This window comes from Dasypus novemcinctus, chromosome 5 (assembly GCF_030445035.2).
Source record: "Dasypus novemcinctus isolate mDasNov1 chromosome 5, mDasNov1.1.hap2, whole genome shotgun sequence".
Classification (NCBI taxonomy): Eukaryota; Metazoa; Chordata; class Mammalia; order Cingulata; family Dasypodidae; genus Dasypus; species Dasypus novemcinctus.
The window spans coordinates 60,203,639-60,229,901 of NC_080677.1; the positions used below are offsets into that span (position 1 = coordinate 60,203,639).

General features: G+C 36.8%; 1 protein-coding gene across 1 annotated transcript in view; it reads left to right on the forward strand.

Annotated features, from left to right (window-relative positions):
• The window catches only part of PEX1 (peroxisomal biogenesis factor 1), a 59,178-nt gene that overhangs the window by 27,826 nt on the left and 5,089 nt on the right, over positions 1-26,263 (forward strand). The window contains exons 14-23 of the mRNA XM_058296975.2: positions 877-1,066; positions 1,276-1,442; positions 11,806-11,940; positions 13,970-14,034; positions 17,144-17,286; positions 17,367-17,470; positions 18,311-18,487; positions 19,609-19,839; positions 21,026-21,223; positions 21,531-21,661. Coding sequence (XP_058152958.1) covers positions 877-1,066; positions 1,276-1,442; positions 11,806-11,940; positions 13,970-14,034; positions 17,144-17,286; positions 17,367-17,470; positions 18,311-18,487; positions 19,609-19,839; positions 21,026-21,223; positions 21,531-21,661 — 1,541 coding nt within the window. The remainder of the gene's footprint in view (positions 1-876; positions 1,067-1,275; positions 1,443-11,805; positions 11,941-13,969; positions 14,035-17,143; positions 17,287-17,366; positions 17,471-18,310; positions 18,488-19,608; positions 19,840-21,025; positions 21,224-21,530; positions 21,662-26,263) is intronic.

The window sequence follows — 26,263 nt, forward strand, 5'->3', positions numbered from 1 at the left end:
AAGCTTATTCTCTTAAGGATATTTAAAATCAATAATCAATGCATATTATACAAGATAAAAAATTAGAATTTATAACCATCTGACATGTTTCTAAGTACTTTCCAAGAAAATGGCTTTTTTGAAAACAACATTTCTTAATGACAAAGAGCAGTAAGAAAGGCAGATAAATGTCTTTTTAAAAATTGACTAAACATATTTTTTCATTAGCACATGTGGCTCATAGTCCCCCGTGAGGCTCTGCTCGTGATGGTTTTAGTGGCCATGGGCTCAAAGAAGTATGTTCTGGGACTGAGAAGCATGTTTTATTAATAAATTCTTGTTTAAAATTTTCATTTAGAATATTTTAAATAGTCTCATTAAGTAAGTCACTAAATATTCAGACTTTGTGCTAATTAACTTATTGAAGAACAAAGGTATTATACCTATTATTAAGTATAGCAGAATGGTAGTGATACTGATCATTCAGTATGCTTTTAGAAATGTTTTAAAGGAACAACAAAAAAGGCTCTTAAAGGAAACCATATGTTACTAAAAATCCTTCTTAGTGGAGAAAGAAATGCAATTATTTGTCAGTCTTAATTTTTAAACAGTTTTATTGAAGTATAAATGATATATTTAAAATGAGCAATTTGATCAGCTTTGGCCTATGTATGCACCATGACACCATCACCACAATTAAAGTAACAAAAATTTGCATTCCTCCCCTAAATTTCCTAGTGCCCCTTTGCAATGCATCCCTCTGCAACTCCCTCTCCAGGTAGGCACCAGTCTACTCTCTGTTACTAGAGGTTATGTCAGCCTGATTTTTTTCAAAGTGTATGTATTAAAATTTACACTTGAGTAAAATGAAAGTTTGAATGTTGTGTTTTTCTTTAGGAACAAAGATGTGCAATTCTGCATAGTGTAGTAAAAAATAAGCTGGACTGTGATATGAACAAATTCACTGATCTTGACCTGCAACTTATAGCTAAAGAAACAGAAGGATTTGTAGCAAGAGATTTTACAGTGCTTGTAGATCGAGCCATACATTCTCATCTCTCTGGTCAGAGTATTTCCACCAGAGAAGGTATGTTTTCCTATCAAAACCTAAACTTGGTGATCCTTTTTCCATTGTGGAGAAGTATAATTGTAGTAAGGCATTCCATTTAAATAGTTGAATAAGCATTACTTGGGTTAAAATAAACTGATATCTCCAGCTAAGATGGTGATAAATTTTGAAAAAAATCAATGTGACTACCAAAAGAAGTTCTGTGTGTGTTTTTTTTTAAAAAACAGAATTAGTTTTAACGACATTAGACTTCCAAAAAGCTCTCAAAGGATTTACTCCTGCATCTCTGCGAAATGTAAGCCTTCATAAACCTAGAGACTTGGGCTGGGATAAGATTGGTGGATTACATGAAGTTCGGCAGATACTCATGGATACTATCCAGTTACCAGCCAAGGTACAAGAAAAAATATATAAATAAGTATTTGTTCCCAGAAGAACCACTGAATCATTAGCTTTGGCTTTATGTGTTGTTTGGCATGCCTGATCACAGTTTTACTCAACAAGTATTTACTTTGAGTGACTAAGTAAATGGCTAGGACTATTTTAGTTATTCTAACAGATTTTAAATGTGTTTGCTATTCTCCTTGCCCAGAACAAACTTATAAGGAAATCTAGAGTCATTTATATTAAATATATTTTGGGGGATGGGTGGGGAGGCAAGAGAGTAAAGAATTTATTAAGAAACAAGAAAACAGATAAGTGCATAACCCGAGATGTAGATTGTGGACATGCTACAGGATGAGTCATGTACTTGGGGCCCCATGTTAGGCCTTTTTAAGACCTTTGCTCCTCCCCCTTCCTAATATTGGGAAGGGGCCCAGCTGTTTGCTATTCTGATTGCTTGCCCTACCTGTTAGCTCTCAAGGGGCCAATGGGGAGTCCTGTTGTTTGGAGGTATCTGGAGCTTCCCCTTGACCCCAGAAAGAGGTCCAAATGGGACCTTGAGGCCAGGGTCTAGGTGGGGTCTTTTCAGGTTTGTTCTTAGGAGCAGGGGGTCTCCAGGCGGAGTTTCATGGCCATGTTCTCTAACAGGTCTCAGCTTGTGACTTGGGTCTCAGCTGTGACTTGTCTTCCCTCTATTCCCTTCGCTAACCTGCCTCAACTCCCCCTCAGAGAGTTTATACCCTTATTCTTTTTCCTTTTCTTTTTAAAGATTTATTTTTAAAATTTATTTCTCTCCCCTTACCCGCTGCCTGCCCCCCCAGTTGTTTGCTCTCTGCGTTCATTCGCTGTGTGTTCCTCTGTGTCCACTTGTATTCTTGTCAGTGGCAATGGGAATCTGTGTCTCTTTTTGTTGCATCACCTTGCCGCGTCAGCTATCCACGTGTGCAGTGCCACCCTGGGCAGGCTGCACTTTTTTCGTACTGGGTGACTCTCCTTATGGGGCGCACTCCTTGTGCATGGGGCTCTCCTCTGCAGGGGACACCCCTGCGTGGCACGGCACTCCTTGTGTGCATCAGCACTACATGTGGGCCAGCTCATCACACAGGTCAGGAGGCCCTGGATTGAGCCCTGGACCTCCCATGTGGTAGGCGGATGCTCTATCCGTTGAGCCAAATCTGCTTCCCTATACCCTTATTCTTAAGAGGGATTTGAAGGGTGTTTTTCTACAGCTGCTTCCTGCTGGTTAGGGGAGTAGGCCTTGCCTGACAGAATGTAAAATCCTTTGGCTATTCTGTTGAGGTTTAGGGAAGATGGGTCTGGTACCATGACTGGAACTGGGTGAAATCCCTGCATGATTAATATATTGTTCTGGAAGGCATTGATTCTGGAAGAAATAAATGCAATTAGAATTTTGAAGACACATGGTACTACTAAAAGGATAAAGAAGATGGTGGTTAGCAGGCCCCAGAAGGGGGCCAGCCATGACATACTGGACCACAACAGTGAGAAAGATCAGATGTCTTCAGTGGCTGCATACTCCCAAAGTTGATGGGAAATAGCATTCTTCCTGGAGTTCTTTTATGCTACGGATTAACTCTTATGAGAGACTGTGGTAGATATGCTGTGTTTGTATAAACTGCCAACCCAACAACAACCCGAGTTCCTATGGTAGAGCTTATGCTTAGGACAGCTAGGAGAGGTATAAGGAGAGACACTGGCCTAGACATAAACTTTCAAAGACAACATAGGCAACACAAGATAAGCATATGGCAAGCAAAATAAAGGCAGTACTTGAGAGGGCCATTCCTTTTGCATATAGGCACGTTCATTAACTACTTAAAAAATGAATTAAGTTAACCAAGACTTTTACCATGTTCAGTATTCTCCTGCATATGATCTAGAATAGAACAGATATAATCAAACTCATCAGGCATGTAGGTATAGTTCTTAATACTAATCAATGCACAAGTTCCTCTTTGAGCTGCAGTTAATAGATCTAAGCTCCAGATTTGCAATACCGTACATGTTGTCTATCCATGGGAGAAGGCCATAATGCCAATAGTATTTGTTTAAGTTCTACTCACATCAGTCTGGCAATTATTGTTCCACTTGGTATGTCCTTCACACAGTCAGCATGCTGCAGCACTGTTGGCCCTTGGAGGGAAGCTCCAGGGTTTCACTGACCTGGTTCCTAGCACCTGTATTAGTCTGCAAAAGAGGCTTTTATAAAGGGTGTTTATTTAGGGTAGAAGCCTACAGTCACAAGGCCCTAAAGAGTCCAACTCAAGGTACCATAAGAGGTATTTTCTCACCCAAAGTCTGTTGCCAGGTGTTGATGCAAGATGTCTTCCGATATGTGAGGGTTCAGCCTTCCTCTTTCCTCTTAAGGCTCTTTGGGCCCAGCTTCTTCTGATCTCAGCTGTAGGCTGGCATAAGGTTCCTCTCTCTCTGCACAGCTCATTTCTTTTCAGGCTCTGCTGTGTTCTCTCCACAAGGTCAGCTGTAGACTATCAGGCTTATCTCTTTTCCCAAGGCCATGTCAATGGAGCACTCTCTCTTCCTGTGTATCTGTTCTGTGTTCTCTTTCTCCATGTATTTACTCCCCTGTCTTTGATTGAGCATCCATTTATATAGCCCACAAGGTGGCGGTGGTGGTGGGGGGGCTGGGAATCAAACCAAGTCTTCTTAATGATGTGGTCAAATAAAAGCCCTAATCTTGATTTAATAAAGTAAAAGTGAAACCTCTGAATCTAATTCAATCTAATATGCCCAAAGGAACAGACTAGTTTACAAACACAATCCAATATCTATTTTTGGAATTCATAAATAATACCAAACTGCCACAGCACCTTTGGCACTATGAAACAGGTCCAGTCTGGAGACAATGTCCATTGTAAACCTGGCCATATCGAGCCATTGCCAGCTGATGCAGGAGTCTGAAACTGCAGTATAATTTCTATCCACTTCAGAAGCATGTCCAGATGTGGTAGATACTTTCATTGTTTTAGGGGTCATAGTGACCAACCTAGCCAGTAACTCAAATGGAGAGGCACCATGCACGGTATTGGGGCCTGGATTGAATGCACAAGAGAGTGTGAAAATATTGAAGTCTATCTCTTAGTTTTTGTACACTTCCTTGATACTTCCAATGCAATGTATAGCATATGAAATGAATCTAACTATTTTTAGTACTTTACTTTTTACTTCTACAACCATGATTAAGTTAATTAACAGATATTTTGCTTTAGTAATACAGGAAAAATCTACACTCTTCATTATTTTATGAAAACTGAAGATTCCCAATGGATTCAAGGTTATCTTCCCTTACCACCACTTTAATATGCCTATTGAGGTGCCTCAGACAGGTTTCCCTGTTATGAAGTTACTTTTTCTTTTTTAATATCATTTTAGCTTCCTAATTAATAATGGCTTCCTGGAGTTAGCCATTTAAATGCTTCAGTTTAGAAGATACTTTTACATACTTCTTATAATTAATCATAACCACATAGACTAGTTACTTTACATTTAAAAAAGGTTATTAAATTATGTTAGTAACCAATGAATTTTATCTTTATCTATTTAAAAGTCTTATAGTCCTCATTCTGTTCTGTGAAAACTAGTCATTTAACTTTAGGACAGATCTACTTTTCCTTTTTTTAAAATTTTTTAATTTTTAATTTTTAAAGAAGCTTTAGATTATAAGTTACATAAAAAATATAGGGGATTCCCATATGTCTGCCCCTCTCCCCCTCCCACACTTTCCCACATTAACAACATCCTTTAGTGTGGTACATTTGTTACAATTGATGAACACATATTGAAGCATTGCTACTAACCGTGGACTATAGTTTACATTCTGTCCTGCACAATTTTGTAGGTTATGACAAAATGTATAGTGGCCAGTATCCATCATTGGAATGTCAAGCAGGACCACTCCAATGTCCCAAAAAGACCCCAGTGTTACACCTATTTTTCCCTCTTCCTCCCCTCAGAACCTCTGGTGGCCACTGCCTTTATTTCAATGATAAAAGTTCTTCCGTTACTAGAATAATAATAAATTATATAATGAGTCTATAATAGAATAATAGTCCATTTAGTCCATTGTTCATTCCCCAGTCTTGAGGATTTTGTGATGGTGATGCCCACTCTCTTTCTAATTGAGAGGGGGCTTAGGTACCATGGGATAGATGGATGAAACTATCTTGCTTGCTTTTGCAGACACTTTCTGTTCCTTGGGATGGGTGTTGTCCATCAACATCTCCTTGTCATTTGTCCTGGGTGAGTCCAGTGAACAGGAGAGTAGGTGTTGCAATTCTCCTGAGATTCGTGGCTCAACTGGCACATGAACAAACCAAATATTTAAGTCTCTGGGACATATATTTAACAAGTGTATTGCTAATTAGAAGTTCAAATAAAAGGGACAGAAGAGCCATGTGTAGGGAAATTATAAATGAGTCTTAACTCTGTTATACTGGGAAGCATTAATTCCAGAGTAAGGCCCAGTGGCAGGGTGCTGAATTCCTGAGCTTGTCTGCCCTGCTTATAGTGTCTAGCTGTCTCTAGAGCCCTCAGGAGCCCTGCTCTTTGAGGCAGTATTTACTGTGCCAGTCAATGAGATCCTGCTGAAATGTGCATAAGTGTAACCTCTGGAATGACCTCCCAACTTACTTTGAAATCTCTTAGCCATAAAAACTCATTTGTATGTAATATTTACTCCCTTTTGGTCATGGTCTTTTTCCAAATACATTGTTAGTTGATGCTTAGTAATAATCCCTTTGTGCTAGGGAGCTTATCCCTGGGAGTTATGTCTCACACTGGGGGGAAGGTCATGTGTTTATATGCTGGGTTTTGTCTTAGAGAGAGGCCACATTTGAGCAACAAGGACACTTTCAGGAGGTAACACTTAGGCAATATATAATACTAGACTAAGTTTCAATTTCACAAGAGAAGGTACATAAGTACAGTCATCAATATCAAGGGCCCTACCTTTCCTTCTTTAACTTTAATTTCATTAAATAAAAAACTTATAACTTTATCTTAAAGATTTAATGCATATCATGTTAGTTCATTTTATTATTATCCTATAAACCTAAGAAGATTACACCTAAGCTAAATAAAATTGAAACAATAATAGTTTATGCAAGGAATGTTCTTTTTTCCTTCCTTCACAGGAGGTTAAAACCTCTTTTTCTTCAATAAAATTCTAAAACTATGAATAATCTTAAGAGCATACTGACTGCCAAGTTCTGGAATAATTATAATTGTTTAATTTGTTTTAGTTATAATTCAGAAATTATCTTTCCATAGGTTTCAAGGACTTTTTCTTTATTGAAATTTGGTAATTGGGCTATTAATTATTCTCATTTTAAGGCTGTTGAAAAGTTTAAATGGGGGAATTACAGGACAAACTATGATTCTTAATTCTCTGGCCTAGAAGATAAGAACAATTTGAATAGAGCTCTTATAAGAATTTTCATTTGTTAATTTGATATTACCATCCCAATATATGAAGATATACACTGAGCAAATAGGCAGACACAAATAGAGAATTAGACATAAAGATATGACTCACTAAAGTTACTTAGAATTTTCATTCTCTTTACAAAATATGTTTAACTATAAAAGAGCATTATATGCAAAACATCTCTTTGAAAGCTATTTCTGATTATTTTGCACTGTGACCATGCAATTTTGCACAGGAAATTTCATCCTTTTTAGTTATTGGCTTATGACTAAATTGTTCCCAATGCTTTAAAATACAGTCTACAACATTTTCCTTTCTCCAGAGCTCTGCTTATTTCCCATTGTGACTTTGACAGACCTCAGATGAGCAACACTAATTCCACTATATACTCACTGAGGTCATTGAAGTCTTAGGGAAAACTGTTTTTTCTCATGACATCCTGCTTTTAGAATCCTTGATGCTCAGGGTCGGAGGTCCCACACTCCCCAGTCCTCGGAGATAACAGCACTCTGGTGGCCACTGGACTGGAAGAGTGGATGTACAACCCTGATGACCAAGGATTCCCACCATGCAGCTATTTCCTCAAAAATTGTGGGGTCCCTCTCACTCTTGCCAAGAATAAGTAAATTGGAGTCAGCACCTGGATAATAATTTGAGAGAGCAGAGTTATTAACACCAGTGGAAGGACAGAAGGCAGAAATCTTTCAAATTTGCCTTTTCCCAAGCCATGGGGAACAGAAGTTTCCATGGATTCAAATGGCAGAATAGAGTGGCTACCATTACAAAGGTGAGCAAGTACATTCAAGGGTGAGGCCATCCTGAAATAACCATAAGCAAAGGCAAACTCAGTTTAGAGGTACCATCACATCAGTAGGTCTAGGGGAGAAGCTAGTCTTAAATAACCACAATCAAATGTATATAATAGTAGGTCTAGAGGAGAAGCTAGTGTTAAATAGCCACAATCAAATGTATATAGTTTTTATAATTACCATTACAATAGCAGCACACAAGGGTGAGGCTAGACCTGAAATAACCATAAACAAAGGTAAATTAGTCTAAGATTACCATCACAATAGTTCAAGTCTAACGATGAAGCTAGTAAGCTAGTCACAAAATAACCATAATCAAAGGTAAGTTTAATTTAGAATTACCATCACAGTAGTCTTAGATGTAGGCTAAATTCACCTAGTTATAGCAATTTTCATCTTTTGCTGATTTTATAATATATATAATGATCTTAACTCTTAGTTACAATTTCTAGTAAGCTTTCACTTCAAAACAGTTTGGGCACTTTCACTTAAGTAAGAAGTAAAAATATTTTATTAGTGACAACATTGCTAAGTTTTTCTACTTTTCCAGCAGTTGAACTAATTCTAAGCGATTTCTTTTATATATCAAATTCAGTTGCAAGATAGTATTGACATTTAAAGACTCAGTTCTAGGTTACCTTTCACCATTATCCAGTTTGTAATAGGTGAAATCGAAATCTGATTGAGTTCTTAGGCATGAGCAGAACAAAAGAGAGAATTTTACACACTTACAAATAGGGAAAGACCTCACAGAAGCCGTTCTCCAGGAACTTATTAATCTTAATTGATGGCTTATGAGGAACCTTCTACATGGAAGAGGTTTAGTAACAACCTAGATTTTCTTTTTTAATCCCCACCCCTCCTTGTTTTGCACGCACTGCCTGCTTTCTGCATCCATTCTCTGTGTGTTTTTCTGTTCTGTTTGTCTTCTCTTTAGGCAGCACTGGGAACCAATCCTGGAACCTTCTGGAATGGGAGAGAGGTGCTCAATCTCTTTCACCACCTCAGCTCCCTGGTCTACTGTGTCTCTTTGTTGCATCATCTTGCTGCACAGGCCAGCACTCCTGCATGGGCCAGCTTGCTGCATGGGCCAGCACTCTGTGTGGGCCAGCTCTCCACTCGGGCCAGCTCACTGCACAGGCCAGCTTGCCTTCACCAGGAGGCCCTGGGAATCGAACCCTTCCCATATGGTAGACAGGAGGAGCCCAGTCACTTGCGCCACATCTGTTTCCTGACAGCCTAGATCTTGATTCCCCATTCACTCCCCTTATTAGGCACAGGTGCGGCAAGGGGTGTCCAGAGTGGCAGGTTAGGTGAAAGTGAAGCGGCTCCCATGTTAATTCAGAAACTAAGAATCTTACCTGCCACATCAAGGGTTACCTGACGCTCTGCCTGGTTGATGGTTCAGTACTTCCTTGGGACAAAGCCCCAGTAGTCCAGGTGGTGAGGCAGCTTGGAGCCAGGTTCCTGCTGATGTGGAGCCTGGATTCATGTAGCCCTGAGGTGACAGTGCCTTTAATGGTGGCAGTTAAAAGATGAGCCTGCTTCTAGGCCCTATGCCTGCCCCCTTCTCACCAGCTTCTCCTCTGTGACTTGGTTGTGATTTTTTAAAAACTGTGATATAAAATGGAAGTTGGGGGCCCCTGGGAAAGGTTTTGTTTTGTTGTTTTTTTTTTCAGCTTTCTACAGATAGCCAAATCAGACTGGCTAATAAAGTTAGTTCCTAGGAGGATCTGACCTTCTCTAGAGTCAAGATCTACTAGAAGGTATTTTTATTGCCTCTACCAGCTTTCCTTGAAATAAGGCTAGGGTTCTAGATTCTGCCTCCTGAGCTTATTAAAATCGACCAGTTTGGTAGTGCATGTCTCATCCCTTTGAGGAGACATGTGGCCATAGATCTGTCTGTCCTCTCCTTCTCTAAGAGGGCACACACAGGCTTTAATTAAAAACTTACCAGTCTTCAGTGGGGAGCGTTACTTGGCTCTATCTCCTGGCTTGGCTTGCCCAATATGTTAGTGGAATGCTCTGGGGTCTGGGCTTCTAGGTTCTTGGCTATGTAACATAAAAGAAATTAAGGACATGCCATAGGCATGCCAGGGAGTAAAGAGTTTATTAAGAGGGAAGCGGATGTGGCTTAACTGATAGAGTGTCCTAACATATAGGAGGTCCAGGGTTTGATACACAGGGCCTCCTAGCCCATGTGGTGAGCTGGCCCACGCACAGTGCTGCCATGTGCAAGGAGTGCCATGCCACATATGGGTGCCCTCCACACAAGCAGTACACCCCGCAAGGAGAGCCGCCCCATGTGAAAAAAAGTGCAGCCTGCCCAGGAGTGGTGCCGCACACATGGAGAGCTGACGCAGCAAGATGATGTAACAAAAAGAGACACAGATTCCCGGTACCTTTGACAAGAATGCAAGCGGACACAGAAGAACACACAATGAATTGACGGAATAAATAAATAAAAATAAATCTTAAAAAACGTTTATTAGGAAACAAGAAAAGAGATAAGCACACAACCTGAAAGAACGTGGATTCTGGGCATGCTACAGAATGAGTCTTGCCCAGTAAATACATGTTGATGTGAATTTTGTAATTCTGTTTTGTTTGAATCATTCAAATTGTCTTTGTTAAAGCACAATAAACTGTCAAAATTTAAACAGAAACAGATATAAAGTGGAACTGAAAGAGCCAGCTAGGCCCGTAGGATTGATGGATTAAGTAGGATTTGCAGACTCTGGGTGTTAGTGCTGGAAAGGCAGAGTTAGCAGGCAGCACAAACCAGGCAGATGGCAGGATAAAGGTGGCAGACAGTAGAGTCTAGGAGGTTGTAGTATGGTTGAATCAGAGACCTGGGAGATAAAGATGTATATGATACATGAGATCTGGAACCCCTGCAAAGAAATAAAGAGGTGGATAAGTTAAGGACCTGGAATTCCATTTAACTGAATGGCGGTTCTGGAAACCATGGCTACATGAGAGAATATGGGCGTGGAAATACTCACCAACAGGATCATGTCCCCAAATGCAGGCTGGGCACCAGTCATTATATTTGGCTCACCTGTTCAAAAAAAGTTTTCTTACTCTGAGCAATTGGTGATTTAGAAGATAATTTAGAAGCAGTCAATCAGTTGTTTGGCCTGGATACTCTTGGGAGATTTTACTATATAATCTTTACACGTGCTTCTTCGTTGTTGTTGTTGTTTTTGTTTGACTAAATGTGTTTGGATATGTGCAGCTGTCATAAATTGACCAGTAAACAATACAAGTGGAAGGCAGGATACTTGTTATGAGATTGGTTTCTATTTTTTTTAATGTACTATGTTTATTATATTTAAAACACACAGGAAAAAATATAAAGAAGTTTTGATGCAGTTATATACATTTTATATAGAATGTACTCCATGGTCCTTGTTTCTTCATTTCCCTATTAGTAGCAAGTGGAAAAAATTTGGTGTTAGTTTCTTTGAGTTCAAATATTATTTTTAGTAGGAATTTTATTTACTACTGCTGTGCTATTAAAAAAGAAAGGTGGGGGAAGCAGCTGTGGCTTAATCAGTTGGACTCCCACCTACCATATGGGAGGCCCTGGGTTCAAGTCCAGAGCCTCCTTGTGAAGGCAGGCTCGCCCGCATGCCATGGAGAGCCGCCAGCCCACAAGTGCCGCAGAGTGTCGACTCAGCAAGGTGATACAACAAAAAAAGGGAGACAAGTAAAAACACAGAAGAGCACATAGGGAATGGACACAGAGAGCAAACAACAAGCAAGCCGCAATGGGGGGCGATAAATAAAAATAAATACAGACAGAAGAACGCACAGTAAATGGACACAGAGAGCAGACAGCAAGCAAGCCGCAAGGGGGAGGGGGATAAAAAAAATTATAGATACATGATATGTCAGTTTGTATGAAATTCAAAAGTATACCAGGAATAATAATAATAATAATAATAAATGCAATAGCAATTGGTGGTTTTTCCAGTCCACTCTCATTTAAAAAAAAAAAAGTGGCAGTTATAAGGGTATATACATTGATCTTTAGTTGCTGATTAGACATTTCTGTATGAAACTTGGGCTCTTTGTCATGTTTTTGTATTTTCCAGTACCCAGAATTATTTGCAAACTTGCCTATACGACATAGAACAGGAGTACTGTTGTATGGTCCTCCTGGAACAGGAAAAACCTTGCTAGCTGGGGTAATTGCACGAGAGAGTGGAATGAATTTTATTAGCGTTAAGGTATGTTGCACATTTATCTTTATTGTGGGTTACTCTCATTTTTGTAAAGCTGGTAGGAGCAGTGCTCCAACTATTAGTTAAAGCTGTGTGGGAAATTGATTAATGAGCACCCTTTCCCTCTTAGGGCTTATTATATTCTTGCTTTAGACAAATTCTCATGCATTGTAAGTAGAATTGTATGTATTTAGATAAAAGAGTAAACTATAACCTTAAAAGGGAATGAAAACCTAGAAAACTAGAGGCTAGAGACCATACTGAGATAGGAAGCTGAGCTTTTTATGGTTTTGTTACTTGTAGGCTGTATGTATCCATTGCTTATATCACTCTGGTTCCAATTTTTTTCCAGGTAAAAGGTGAATGTAGTAATTTAGGAATATGTTGGCAGATCTTTTTTGGGTAATACCTCACTGTCCACCACCAGAGTATTATCCTGATCTGAGGTCAGGTATCTTAGTTGTACAGTTTCATCACCTCAGCAATATAGTTTAACAAAATGTGATTAAGTTCTAAGGCAAAGGAATCATATATCTAGCCTTATTCAATCTTGATTTATAATCTGAAACCCAGTTTAGTAATTTGCATTTGCATTTTGCCTACTCTCTTTTTTACCAATGATTTTGTGTATTTGTGAGCTCATTCTCTGTGTACCATGGCAATGATGGAGAAACACTAAAACTTAAATTTTCTTACTTTCCTTTCACTGAATTCTGGGATAACCCTAACCATACTCTTTTTTTACACTATTTACTAGACTGTAGTTTCACTATTTTCTAAACAAAAAATTTTCATGATTAAAGCTTGTGAATATTGTTATATTTCAAATTGTTCTATTAGGGAGGATGCCTTATCCCCTTTAGTAAATCTTCAAATAACAATTTGGGATGAGTTCCCAGTGGAAAAGTTTCGGTAGAGAGCTAATAACATATAGGTGGTTCATGGTGTATTTTAGGAGGCACAGATCAGAGATAGGGACCCTTCTCTGACACAGTAATGTTGTCATATTGCTAATTTTGTTTTAGTTATTTTTTGTTCTGCCCTCTAATTCCATAGGTCTCTGATTGAATTGAGGAAATTTAATTAAATACTAGTAAATTAATAGATACCAAGTTTCCTGAATATTAGAAATTCTTAATCTTGTCACATATCCTGAAGAGTATTTTGAAGGTAGTCAGTCATTTTTCCTTGAGATCACGTTGGGGTCCATTCAACCTAATATTTTTATTAGGTTGGTTCTTTGTTTTTAAAGAATCCTTTTTCATAAATGCTATCCAGATTTAAGGAAAGATTATTCTCATTATAGATTTTACTGCATATAGTGAAGTTTGTTTTGAAATTTTTTTCATTTGACTTTTAGGAAAAAAATTACACATCCGTCAACTCCTATACAAATAAATTGGATTCAGTAATTGATGATGCTGATTATAATTCATGTCTCTACGCTTTTTTGGAGTCCCTAAAGATTTAAGATAGCTGGGATTTCTCCCTTTTTAAACCATTCATTACTTCACTAAGTAAATAGTTATTTGATACTTATTATGTGATAGGTACTGTCTTAGGCACTGGGGATTCAGCAGTGAACAAAACTGCCTTTTTGAAGTTTATATTCTACCAGGATAGGGAGGTAATAAATAGACACATAAATATATATGCTCTCAGGTGGTGGTTAAGTGTGATACAGGAAAAAAAGCAGGGGAAGGCGATGTAGAGTAACTACAGTGGGTCACAGGTAAAGTGGTCAGGCAAGGACTTTCTGAGGAGGTGACATTTTGGTAGAGCTCTAAATGAAATCACACAGCAACCCATGAGAATATCTGGGAGACCAATATTTCAGGAAGAGGAATTAATAAGTATAGGATTTATTGTATAATATTTATTCCAGCACATTAATTTTTAAATATATTTAAGAGACATCCATTTAATCATATTAAAATTTTTCCACAACTGCATTTAGATCTAGACAGTAGTCAAAAATTTTTTTCATTTTTAAATACTTTTATGTCTACTCTAATAATTTTATTTTGCTTAATAGGGGCCAGAGTTACTCAGCAAATACATTGGAGCAAGTGAAAAAGCTGTTCGTGATATTTTTATTAGGTTGGTTCTTTGTGAATATTTTTTAAGTAACTGATTTCATTATTTCGATCATCACCCAATATGTTTTTGTCTTCTCGTGTTTTGAACAGCTGATTTTTTAAAAACTGTGATCTATATGAATTATTAATAAACTAGAGAAAAAACTCTCTACTTCACCAAATGCTGCTTAAATGTAAATTATTTTATTTTATTTTATTTTTTTTAAAAAGATTTATTTATTTATTTAATTCCCCCCCTCCCCTGGTTGTCTGTTCTTGGTGTCTATTTGCTGCGTCTTGTTTCTTTGTCCGCTTCTGTTGTCGTCAGCGGCACGGAAGTGTGGGCGGCGCCATTCCTGGGCAGGCTGCTCTTTCTTTTCACGCTGGGCGGCTTTCCTCACGGGCGCACTCCTTGCGCGTGGGGCTCCCCCACGCGGGGGACACCCTTGCGTGGCACGGCACTCCTTGCGCGCATCAGCACTGCGCATGGCCAGCTCCACACGGGTCAAGGAGGCCCTGGGGTTTGAACCGCGGACCTCCCATATGGTAGACGGACGCCCTAACCACTGGGCCAAAGTCCGTTTCCCAAATGTAAATTATTTTAGATATAAATTTTGGAAATTATTTAGTTTTGTATTTAAAATAGAAATAGTCCTGAGAGGCTGAAAGTGGTATCATCAGTGGTTATTTAGAGGAATCTCAGGGTAGAACCTTACGTGACATAAGGAATTACCCCTAATTTATCTTATTTATAAATCAAGATCCCTTATGGCAAACTTAATTAAAATAGAATGTAATTTTTATGTTTATATAAAAAAATCATTTGCACACAGAAGCTAATATTTAAGGATAAAATGTGCTGAGATTATGAGGATTTTAAAAATAAGACTACTTTGTTTCTCTTAAAACATGCATCCAACACCTAGAGAATACACTCTTTTCAGTCACACTTGGAACAGTTTTGAAAATTGACCACATATCAGGCCTTACATAGAGTAATCACAGTAAGTTTCAAAGAAACAGTATCATACAGACTGGAGCATTTGACAACACAATTAAATTAAAGGCAATAACATGGGAGCAAATGTGCTCAAGTGGTTTAATGCCTGCTTCCCACATGGGAGGTCCCAGATTCAGTTCCTGATACTTCCTAAAAACAAAAACAAACAACAAGCAAACAAATGAAAAAACCAACTCAGGGGAGTCAGTGTAACTCAGTGGTTGAGGGCTGGCTTTCTGCATAAGGGGTCCCAGGTTCAATCTCCAGCCCCAGTACTTAAAAAAAAAAAAACAGTAGCAAAAGTATAATATTCCTCATACAGTTATAAACCTGAGTAATGTGTTAAAAAGAGATCAAATGGAAAATTCTTGACACTGAAAAATATTATGTATTAAAATTGTGAGATGCTATAGAGGAGTTATTTCAAGGAAAATTTATAGTCAAATATTTAGGGGGAAAAGGGTGGAAAACTAATTACTTGTATGTCCATTTCATGAAATTAGGAAAATTATAGAATAAATTCAAGGAAAGCAGAAAAAATGGGATAAAATAAAGAGGAAAAACTAATGAAATAGAAAACAATTCAATAGATAAACTCACAAATTAAAAGTTAATTTGGTTGATAGACCTACAGAAGATTGGTCAAGAAGGAAGAAAGAAGGCATGAGTTAGCAATATTAGAGCTGAGAAAGTATAAATAATTAAAGATATACCAAAAATTTTAAAGATAATAAGGAAATATTATGAAAAACCTTATGCCAATTAATTTGAAAACTAGATGATATGGACAAAAGTATAATTGACCAAAATTGACTAAGGAAGAAGTAAAATCTGAATAGTCCTATAACAGTAGAAGGAATTGAATCATTAATTGAAAATCTTTATAGAAAGCAAACTTCAGACAAACATTCAAGGGGGATAATTACAGTCTATTTTTGACTGCAGATGGAATCTCTTATTTGCCATACATTTAATAATTTATTTTTCTTTTTTTTTTTTTCAGTTAAAATGACAAGTGCTTTGTGGTAGGACATTCTCCAGACATCTTATACCACCTTGTTACCAGAGATGAAATTAATGTTCTCTTTTTAAGTAAAGCAAACTTAAATAGTTTAAATTAGAAATAAAATTACAAATTAGAAATAAGTAATATATGTAACAAGTATATTTTATAGGAAGCTCTTACAAAACATTTTGAAAATAATGAGCTTACTAAATTTGAAATTGGACAAAGACATGAATAGACATTTCACAAAGAAGAAATAAAAGTGCCAGTAAGCATTTATAAAAATGTTTCCTAGTGCTGGGAATCAAAGAAATGTCTTCATTAACTGAATTGGCATAAATTAGGGGAAAAAAGTACCCTGTGTTAACAAGGGTTCTCATGGAGGGAAGTATAAATTGTTAAAATTGTACCACAGGTCGTTTTGGCTCAATGTTCAAAAGCCTTGGACATATTCCTGTGATTGCATACAGTACTTTCATTTTATACTAAAGAAACAATAAAAAACATAATAAATATTTACAAAAAAATTTAAATACTACAAGTTTCCTGCTTGAGTTTTTCCTTAATTAAATTATCTTGTACTTTCTTACTTTTCAGTCACTTCAATAGTACCAGTGAAACAACGGTGTACTTAAGATTCCAGAGAATAGTTTTTTTTCCTTACTACTATGTTTAAGAATTTTTATTTGTGCCATGGCAAGACAGATAAACTTAGAAAAGTTTAATATGGGTAAAGAACTTTAAAATTACTCATATATTATGAATTACCAGCCAGAATAGTATAAAATTAGGAGTCATATGTTAATTTATATCATACTTTTATGACGAGTACTAATCGTAATTATATTTGTAGAATGAGAGTGTGGTAGCAGGTGCACTGGATTAATAGCCAAAAAGACTTGGGTTTTTGTTTTAGTCCCTGCTAATATATCTAGAAGATATGGGACCAGAACAAACCCCTTGGCCTGTCTAAGGCCCAGTTTACTGAAAACAAGGATAATAATTTATGCCTTGCCTTCTTTAAGAGTTCATCATGAAGAAGATTTTTGTATATATGTATATGAGAAATTAATTTGCAAACTCTGAAGCTCAATTCAAATATGAAGTTTTGTTTATTTTTCCTAGAGCACAGGCTGCAAAACCCTGCATTCTTTTCTTTGATGAATTTGAATCTCTTGCTCCTCAACGAGGTCATGATAATACAGGGGTTACTGACCGAGTAGTTAACCAGTTGCTGACTCAGTTGGATGGAGTAGAAGGCTTACAGGGTAATAATTATAAATTTTAAAATGTCTGTTACAATAAAATTTAACCAGGTTTTAGTAAAACAAAATTATTTTCCCCCCAGGTGTTTATGTATTGGCTGCTACTAGTCGTCCTGACTTGATTGACCCTGCCCTGCTTAGGCCTGGTCGACTAGATAAGTGTGTATACTGTCCTCCTCCTGATCAGGTGAAAATTTCATATTTAGAGTCCAAAACCCAACAAATGCTACACTCTTTACTTGTGAACCTTACTTCTGCTGAGTAATAGCAATTGTCCTTAGAGCAGCTTTCTTGAACAAGGGTCTTAGGTATTTTCATGCTTATGAAAAGATTCTGAATTAGATGCAAAGCATCGTTCAGCCGTTTCCATGCAAATCTGAAAACTTTATAATCCTTCAGTGTTGGCCAATTGGATGAAAGGGAGGAAACATTTAGCATTGCATGTCCACATCTACTTGATGTTCACAGATCATATATCCCATTATCCTGTCAAAAAAACTGACACGGAATCAAACCTATGAAGAGTAAGTAAGCGTGTAAGCAGGCTATATGAAGAAGTGATTTTTAAAAAACTATTCCTGGTTCTGTGTTGTTCTAATTCTTGTTCTCAAATTTAGAAACTAATGAATAAATGAATGAAATAACAACTAAATGAATGACTATTCAGAGGTTTATAATATCTGAATGCATCTCACATGTAGCTATTCTTGAAATTAATTTAATATTCCTTTTGAAACATTTTTTGGCACACTTGCCCAAATCTAGAAAATAAGGACTGCCTTAATAAGTAATGATTTATACTGAATAGTTAAGAATAGTGATTTTCATTAATTTTCCTATCTATGTTCCTTCTGTTAGTGAGAAAGTTCCAGTGAAGATAGATAGTACATTGGTGGTATATTTCTAAACTTATTTGTAAAGCTTCTTAGATATATAAAATTAATTTATGAAATACCCCAAGATGCATAGTTCATTATATTTACTTTTATTCTTTATATGTTTGCTCAATTCCTTTTTCTCCCTTCAGGTATCACGTCTTGAAATTTTAAACGTTCTCAGTAACTCTCTACCTCTGGCAGATGATGTAGACCTTCAGCACGTGGCATCAGTAACTGACTCCTTTACTGGAGCTGATCTGAAGGCCTTACTCTACAATGCCCAGTTAGAGGCCTTACATGGAAGGCTGCTCTCATGTGGTCCCCAAGTAAGTTATATGAGAAGATAGTTACTATGGTGCTTTATGGTAGATACGAGTAGTAGTTTACTGTCAAATTTTCAACCTGAAAAAAAGAGTATTTTTAACAATTTTGGTGACACTGTATAAAGATTTCAATAGCCTTCAATTGATTGTTCCATAGTTGGAATACTGGTTTTGCAAAAAACTTTGAATTAGGTAGGGTTTGGTGTCTGTTTCTTACACGTTACCTTAATATTGGCGAAGTATTATAGTGTTTTGAAGGATATTATTTAAATTGGGTTATCATGAATTAGATAATAAATAGAAAAATAATTGAAACGTTTGGTTTTTACTTTGCTTTTTAAAAAAAATAATCAATTATAGTTATTTGTTTTGATGTTCAAATTATCCCAGCTCGGACCCATAAAGAGGTGCTTCTTGATGACACCTGTTTCCTTTTGCTATATCCCCATCATTCTTTGATTAATTCCTTACTTCCTGGTACAACAAGATGTTCTAGGTTTAGCTTGTCCTTTCTGGTACCCCAGCCCTAAAATCAGCCTTTTCTCTAAGAATATTTTGATTTTAATTATTGCAGTAGATAATTTAAACTTTGCTACATTATGGACTTGACCATATATTTTCTGCTTCTCTTTCTGTCTCCCCCTCCATTTTGTTGGAGAGTGTTTGCAGGGTCTAAAGTTCCTAAATCAGATTACTGCCATATCTTTTCTTTTTAGCAAGCCATTGAAGTTCTCTTATTTTTTCCTTTTATTACCTGAAAATATGGGTATTTATAAAGCATTCTATAATGACAAATGCTATTAACATGATTGGTTTATTATTTCAGAGTAGAAAAAGATGAGTGGTAAAATCAGAGCATATAAAAATAAAATCCAGAGGTCTGAGTCCTGGTTTTTGTTGCTGACTTTTTTGGTGGAATGGTTAGAAAATTATCTACACATTCCTTGTTTTCTTTCCTTACTTCAGTGGTTAAACTTTTACTATGTGCTTCAACCATTAGAGAATTAAGAGCTTTTGAAAAATGCCTTTAGTTTCTTTAAATTGTTCATACAATGCTACCTGTATTTATTTCCATGTTGGATTATTTTGATCTTTACAACTGGTTATACTTTTGTGTATTTTAGGATGGAAGTTCCAGCTCTGATAGTGACCTAAGTCTGTCTTCAATGGTTTTTCTTAACCACAGCAGTGGCTCTGATGATTCAGGTGGAGATGGAGAATGTGGCTTAGAGCAATCCCTTGTTTCTCTAGAGATGTCTGAGCTGATTCCAGATGAATCAAAATTTAATATATACCGGCTCTACTTTGGAAGCTCATATGAATCAGAACTTGGAAATGGAACCTCTTCTGATTTGGTATCTTGCATAGTTGTCATTATACAGTTGAAATACACAGCTGTAGGTCGGTATAAAGTTGGACAGTGATTTTTCTAACAGCCGTATGTGTTTTTTCTGGTTGATTGGTTCCTCAGTAAAATAGTCTTGTTTTTCTTACAGTAATTAGTAATTTTCATTCCTCATTAAAAACTTTAAGGCAGGGCTAGCAGCAAGTGGGACCCCAGAAAGCAAGTAAGCTGTGATTATTCTTTGGTTCATTTCAGGTTTATATCCCTTCACTAGTGGTTTTGAAACATCTTTAGAGCCAGTGTGGCTCAGTGGTTGAATGCCAGCTTCCCACATATGACGTCCTGGCCCTGGAACCTCAAAAAAACAAAAAACAAAAAAAACAAACATCTTTAGAAGCAGGTCCATTTTTATATTGAACTTAAATTCTGTTGTCATACATCAGCTGAGAATAATGAGAAATTTGGTAAATAACGTAAAAAATTTTTGACAACAAAATTTTATCTATTTGTAATACATTCCATAGAAAGTATAAGCACAATGAAAATGTTAGTAGTAGTAATAATATTCTAACAAGGAAAATGTTCACATTAAGGGTGGGCAGTATCATTTAATTAAAATAAAACAATCTGCACATCTCCTCCCAAAATTAACAGTGATTTCACTGTTACTTTATTGGTACATGTAACATATTTACATACACTTAGTTAAATTTTTTTTTTGTAAATTTGCTTTACTAAGGTTTTTAAAAATAAAAAGTGAGCCATTTTTATACTCAATAATAATAAGCTATTGTTTTATTCCAATCTTTAATTCTGTTTTTCTATTTTTTAACTTCTATCTAGAAAGGCCCCAGAACCTTAGTCTAACTCTATTTGCTGAAAAGTAAGAATAAGGTTCGTTTGGAACCTATTGCTGATGGATTTATTAACCAAGATGGAAAAACTTGTGTTATGGCAGTCTTTACACCATGGTGGCCCTCCAGTATAAACAGCAATTACTTTTCATAGACTACCAACATATTTTTCAATTAATTAAAATTTAAGCTTATCTATGTTAAGGCTTTTTGGTTAAAATTTTTAGTTTTATCTTTGGTAAATATGGTTTTTTCTCTCCTCCCCCCCTTTCTTTTTTTCCTTTCTTATTTCCTTCCCTGCTTTTTTCCTTCTTTCTCTCATCACTATACTTACCCATGCAGAGCTCACAGTGTTTGTCTGCACCAAGCTCCATGACTCAGGATTTTCATGGAGTTCCTGGGAAAGAACAATTGTTTTCACAATCTCCAATGTTCAGGACAGCTTCACAAGAGGGTTACCAAGAACTTACACAGGAACAAAGAGATCAACTGCGGGCAGATATCAGTGTTATCAAGGGCAGATACCGGAGCCAGAGTGGAGTATGACTTCCCCTCGTCTCCCCACCCCCATTATAAATGTTAAAACTTTTTAAAAGTTGTTTTTGCTTCTTTTGATGTATCTTTCTTTTAAGTATAAATGAGGTACCTTTATAAAAAGAGAACTGAAACACATTGATTCATCAAATTTTATGCACTTCCTTGCTTTAAAACAATTTTTAGTAATCTTATGAGAAAGCAATTATATAGTCTCCTGAAAAATTGACAAAAAGAAATAACATCCTCGTTCTGCTCCCTTTCTCCATTGTGTCTCTAAGTTAATCTTTTGTCATTTTATTTTTTATTTAAGGAGGATGACTCTCTTAACCAACCAGGACCAATCAAAACCAGTCTGGCTGTCAGTCAGTCTCATTTAATGACTGCCCTTGGTAACACAAGACCATCCATTAGTGAAGATGACTGGAAGAATTTTGCTGAGCTGTAAGTAAAAGATTATGATTTGAAAGTATAAATATTCTTACAGGTAACATAGTGTTGTAGTTTGCTGGGACTGCAGTTAACAAAGCAATGCAAATTGGGTATCTTAAAAAAATGACTGTCTCTTTGTTCTAGAGGCTAGAAATTTGAAATTATAGGGTTCTGGCAGTGGCTTACTGGCCATCAGTGGCCTTTTTTTTGACTTGTGAAATAACTCATTCTCAGACTCTGTTACATGGTTACCTTTTCTGTCTGTCTTGTCTAATTTTCCTCTCTTTTTAAGGATACTGGTCATATTGGATTAGAAAACATTCTAATATAGTTTGGCCTCATTTTAACTAATAAAATCTTCAAGGATCCTATTTCCAAATGGGATCACATTCATGAGACCAAGAGTTGGCACTTGAACATATCCTTTTTGGGGATACAATTCAATTTATAACACATAGTTATTCACTTAACTTTTAAAGTTCTTATTAAAAATCACAAATAATACTTGAAATATTTAAAAGCTAATTTAAAAAATTGGGTAGAGGCGGCTATGCATTTAAGCATTTGAGAAGTTCAGGAGTACAAAAAAAATAAACAAAACTTCATTAACCAATTAACTTGATTTTATTTGAATTATTGTAAGTGAACTACTGTAATTTTGATTACTTAAGAAAATCAAAAGTTTAGAAAAGGTCCAATTTATAGTATTCAAAATTATTATGAAAAGTAAATCTATTTTGCTTTCAAAGTAAGCTATATTTAATAATCTCAAGAATATTTAAATAGATTAAAAAACAGTAACATTCATTTCCGGTCAACCAAGATGATGGTGTAAGATGCTCAAATTTCTATTTGATCACAGAATCTTTGAATAACTAGCAAAAACTTGGGAGAGCCATCTTCTTCAAAACTCCAGAAAATAGTAAAACGTTACAGTAACTGAGTGTTGAATCAAGAAAAAACAGCTTTAAAAGCATTAGAAGGGGAGTAGATGTAGCTCAAGTGGCTGAGCGCCTGCTTCCCATGTACGAGGTCTTGGTTTCAATCCCTGGTACCTCCTAAAAACAAAACAAACAAACAAATGAGAAGACCAGCTCTCATTGGGAAGCAGATGTAGCTTAGTGGTTGGCTGCCTGCTTTCCATGTTTGAGGTCCTGGGTTCAATCTTAAAAGAAAAAAAAAAAACACTAGGACAAGTTCAAGACAACCTTGCCAGCCCCCTTTCTATCCCATTCCCGGTGTGGTGTGAAGCCAACCTGCACTCACATTGTGGATCCCTGACCTTGTTCCACAGGGAGCAGAGTAGCCCTTATGAGCATATTTGAATGCCTCTATGCCGGTGCTGGTCTATCAGGTGGTAGCCTGAATGACTGAACTGGGAAACTGGTCTCTGAATCACCCTGCCAGAAACTTGCCTTGCAGACAAAAGCAGTTTGCAGATACTTAAAGCACTATAAGAAACAATTTAGGCAAAATGACCTGGGGCAAAGGATTACCAGCTTTAAGACATACAAGAGAGCTCCGAGAAGTTGAGAAAGTCTATTTCGGATGGAATAGAGGGGACATTTGGACTCTTGTAAATGGGGGAATCCTAAGGCCATGAGTGACCACAAGCCCAGGACAAGATGCAAACTCAGAAATGACAGAATCCTGCATTTCATTTTTATGTTGGACTAATCTTTTTATAAGAGAGCAAATCTCTGAAGAATACCAGCCAAAGCAAACCCAATTTGCAAAAATGGTGAAAAGTGTTTTTTGCATTGGTTTATTTCTCTTAGCTCCTGGCACTCGTGGGAATCTCTGTCATATCACTAGCTGGATACAAACAGACAGCTCAGGGACTGAAACAAAAAATTACAAGAAAAACAAAGAAATAGGAGATAATGGCCCATTCAAAGGAACAAGATAAAAATTCAGAAACCATCAACAAAGAAGACCAGACTTTGGACATACCAGATGAAGACTTTTAAAAATATGCTCTTCAGTATGCTTAAGGACATAAAGGAAAACATGGAAAAAGAACTAAAGGATATCAGGAAAAGGGTGAATGAGGAAAGAGATTCTCAGTTAAGAGAGAGACATTCTTAAAAGGAACCAGGTAGAAATACTGGATTTGAAGACCACAATAACTGAAATGAAAAATTCCCTAGAGTATTTCAACAGTAGGTTGGAGCTTGCATAAGAAGGAATCATTGAATGTGAAGATAAGACAATTGAAATGATTGAGGCTGAGGAACAGAAAGAAAAATGAATTTAAAAAACAGAAAGAGCCTAAAAGAGGAGTGGAACACCATCAGGTGTACCAATATATGCATTATGGGAGTCTCCAGAAAGAAGAAACACAGAAAGTGGCAGAAGGAATATTCAAAGAAATGACAGAAAACTTCTCAAATTTAATTAAAGAAGTAAATATACACATTCAAGAAGCCCAACAAACCTGAAACAGTATAAACTCGAAGGAAACCATGCCCAGACACGTAGTCAAACTATTGAATGCCAAGGACAAGGAGAGACTTCTGAAATCTGCAAAAGAAAAGCAACATGTTATGAACAAGGGAGCCACAATAATATTAATTTCCAGTTGTGCAGTGGAGACTGTAGAGGCAAGAAGGCAGTGGAAAAAAATTATTTAAAGTGCTGAAAGAAAACAATTGCCAAACAAGAATTTTGTATCCGCAGGACTATTGACAAAGAGGTAGAGATTAAGACATTCCAAGATAAACAAGAGGGAGTTTATCATCACTGGACCTGCTAAAGTGAGTTCTTTAGACTTAAAGGAAAGGACATTAAATAGTGAATCGAAGTGGCATAACAAAATAAAGACCTCCAGTAAAGGTAACCATATGGGTAATTACAATTTTATTTTATTTTATTGTATTTTGGGTATATGATTCCACCTTTTACTTCTTACAGGATCTAAATTCAAATGCAATAAAAATAGTTATAAATCTATAGTTTGGGGCATACAATGTATAAAGATATAAATTGTTACAAGTAAAATAAAAAGAACAGAGAAAATTGCACAAAGGTGTGGAAATTACACATTCTTTAACAACCAGGGGGTTGAGGAAGAAATCACAAGGGAAATTAGAAAATATTCTGAGGCAAATGAAAATGAAAACACAGTAAAGGCAGTGCTGAGATAAATGTATAGCTCTAAGAGCTTACAGTAAAAAAGAAGAAAGATCTCAAATCAGTGACCAACCTCACATCAGAAAGATCTAGAAAAAGAAGTGCAAACTAAGCCCAGAGTGAGTATAAAGAAGGAAATAACAAATAATAGAGTGGCAATAAATGAAATAGAGAATTTCAAAGCAGTAGAGAATCAACAAAACCAAAAGTTGGTTCTTTGAGAAGAACAATAAAATCAGTAAACCTTCAGCAAGACTGACAAAGAAAAGGATACAAATAACTAAAGTCAGAAGTAAAAAGGATTATAAAAGGATAACTATAAATAACTATATGCCAATAAATTAGATAACTTAGATGAATTGGATAAATTCCTAGAAACACATAAATTACTTATACACACTCAATAAGAATTCAAAAAACTCAGTAGACCCGTAAGAAGCAGAGACTGAATCAGGCATAAAAACCTGCCAACATCAGGTGGCTCTTCTTTGGAGCTGGTGTTTCTGTGTGATGGAACTGGACTCAGAGGGGATCTCTTTTCACAAGACTTTCATGCTACTTTACTGGAATTGTAGTTGGTGCTGGGCTTTAAGATATATTTAGGGGATTTGAATCTCTGGACTGACAATATGATAGCCAGGCCCTGAGCCTCAACAGACTTCAGCTCCTACACTCTGATTTATTGGACTTACCCCACTCGGCTAACATGGAGTTGAAGAAGGTCAACCACCACATCAGGGAGCCTAGAGTGCCTACAACTGAAAGCAGGAGGAGTGCATCCAGTATCCATGTGGAATCTAAGCCCCCACTTGACATAGATGTGCAATGGACACAACCAATCCAATGTCCACAGGGAAAATGTGGCATTGGTGTGGGAAGGGTGGCCATGGTGGCTGCTGGGTGCGGGGAATGGGAGGAAGAGATGAGATGTGGAGGCGTTTTCGGGACATGGAGTTGTCCTGGGTGGTGCTTCACGAACAACTACGGGACATTATAGATCCCCCCAGGGCCCACTGGATGGAACGTGGGAGAGTGTGGGCTATGATGTGGACCATTGACTATGGGGTGCAGCGATGCTCAGAGATGTACTTACCAGGTGCAATGGATATGTCATGATGATGGGAGAGAGTGTTGCTGTGGGGGGAGTATGGGGTGGGGGCGGTGGGGTTGAATGGGACCTCATATTTTTTGAATGGAATATTTAAAAAAAAAAAAAACCTGCCAACAAAGAAAAGCCAGAACTAGATGATGTTACAAGGGAATTTTACCAAACATTCTAAAAAGAATTAATACCCATCCTGCTCAAAATCCTCTAAAAAAATTGAAGATGAGAGAATACTTCCTAATATATTCTATCAGGCCAATATCACCCTCATACCAAGGCCAGATAAAGATACCACAAGAAAAGAAAATTACACACCAATATCACTTATGAATAAAATGCAAAAATCCTTCACAAAATCCTAGGAATCTGAATCTAAC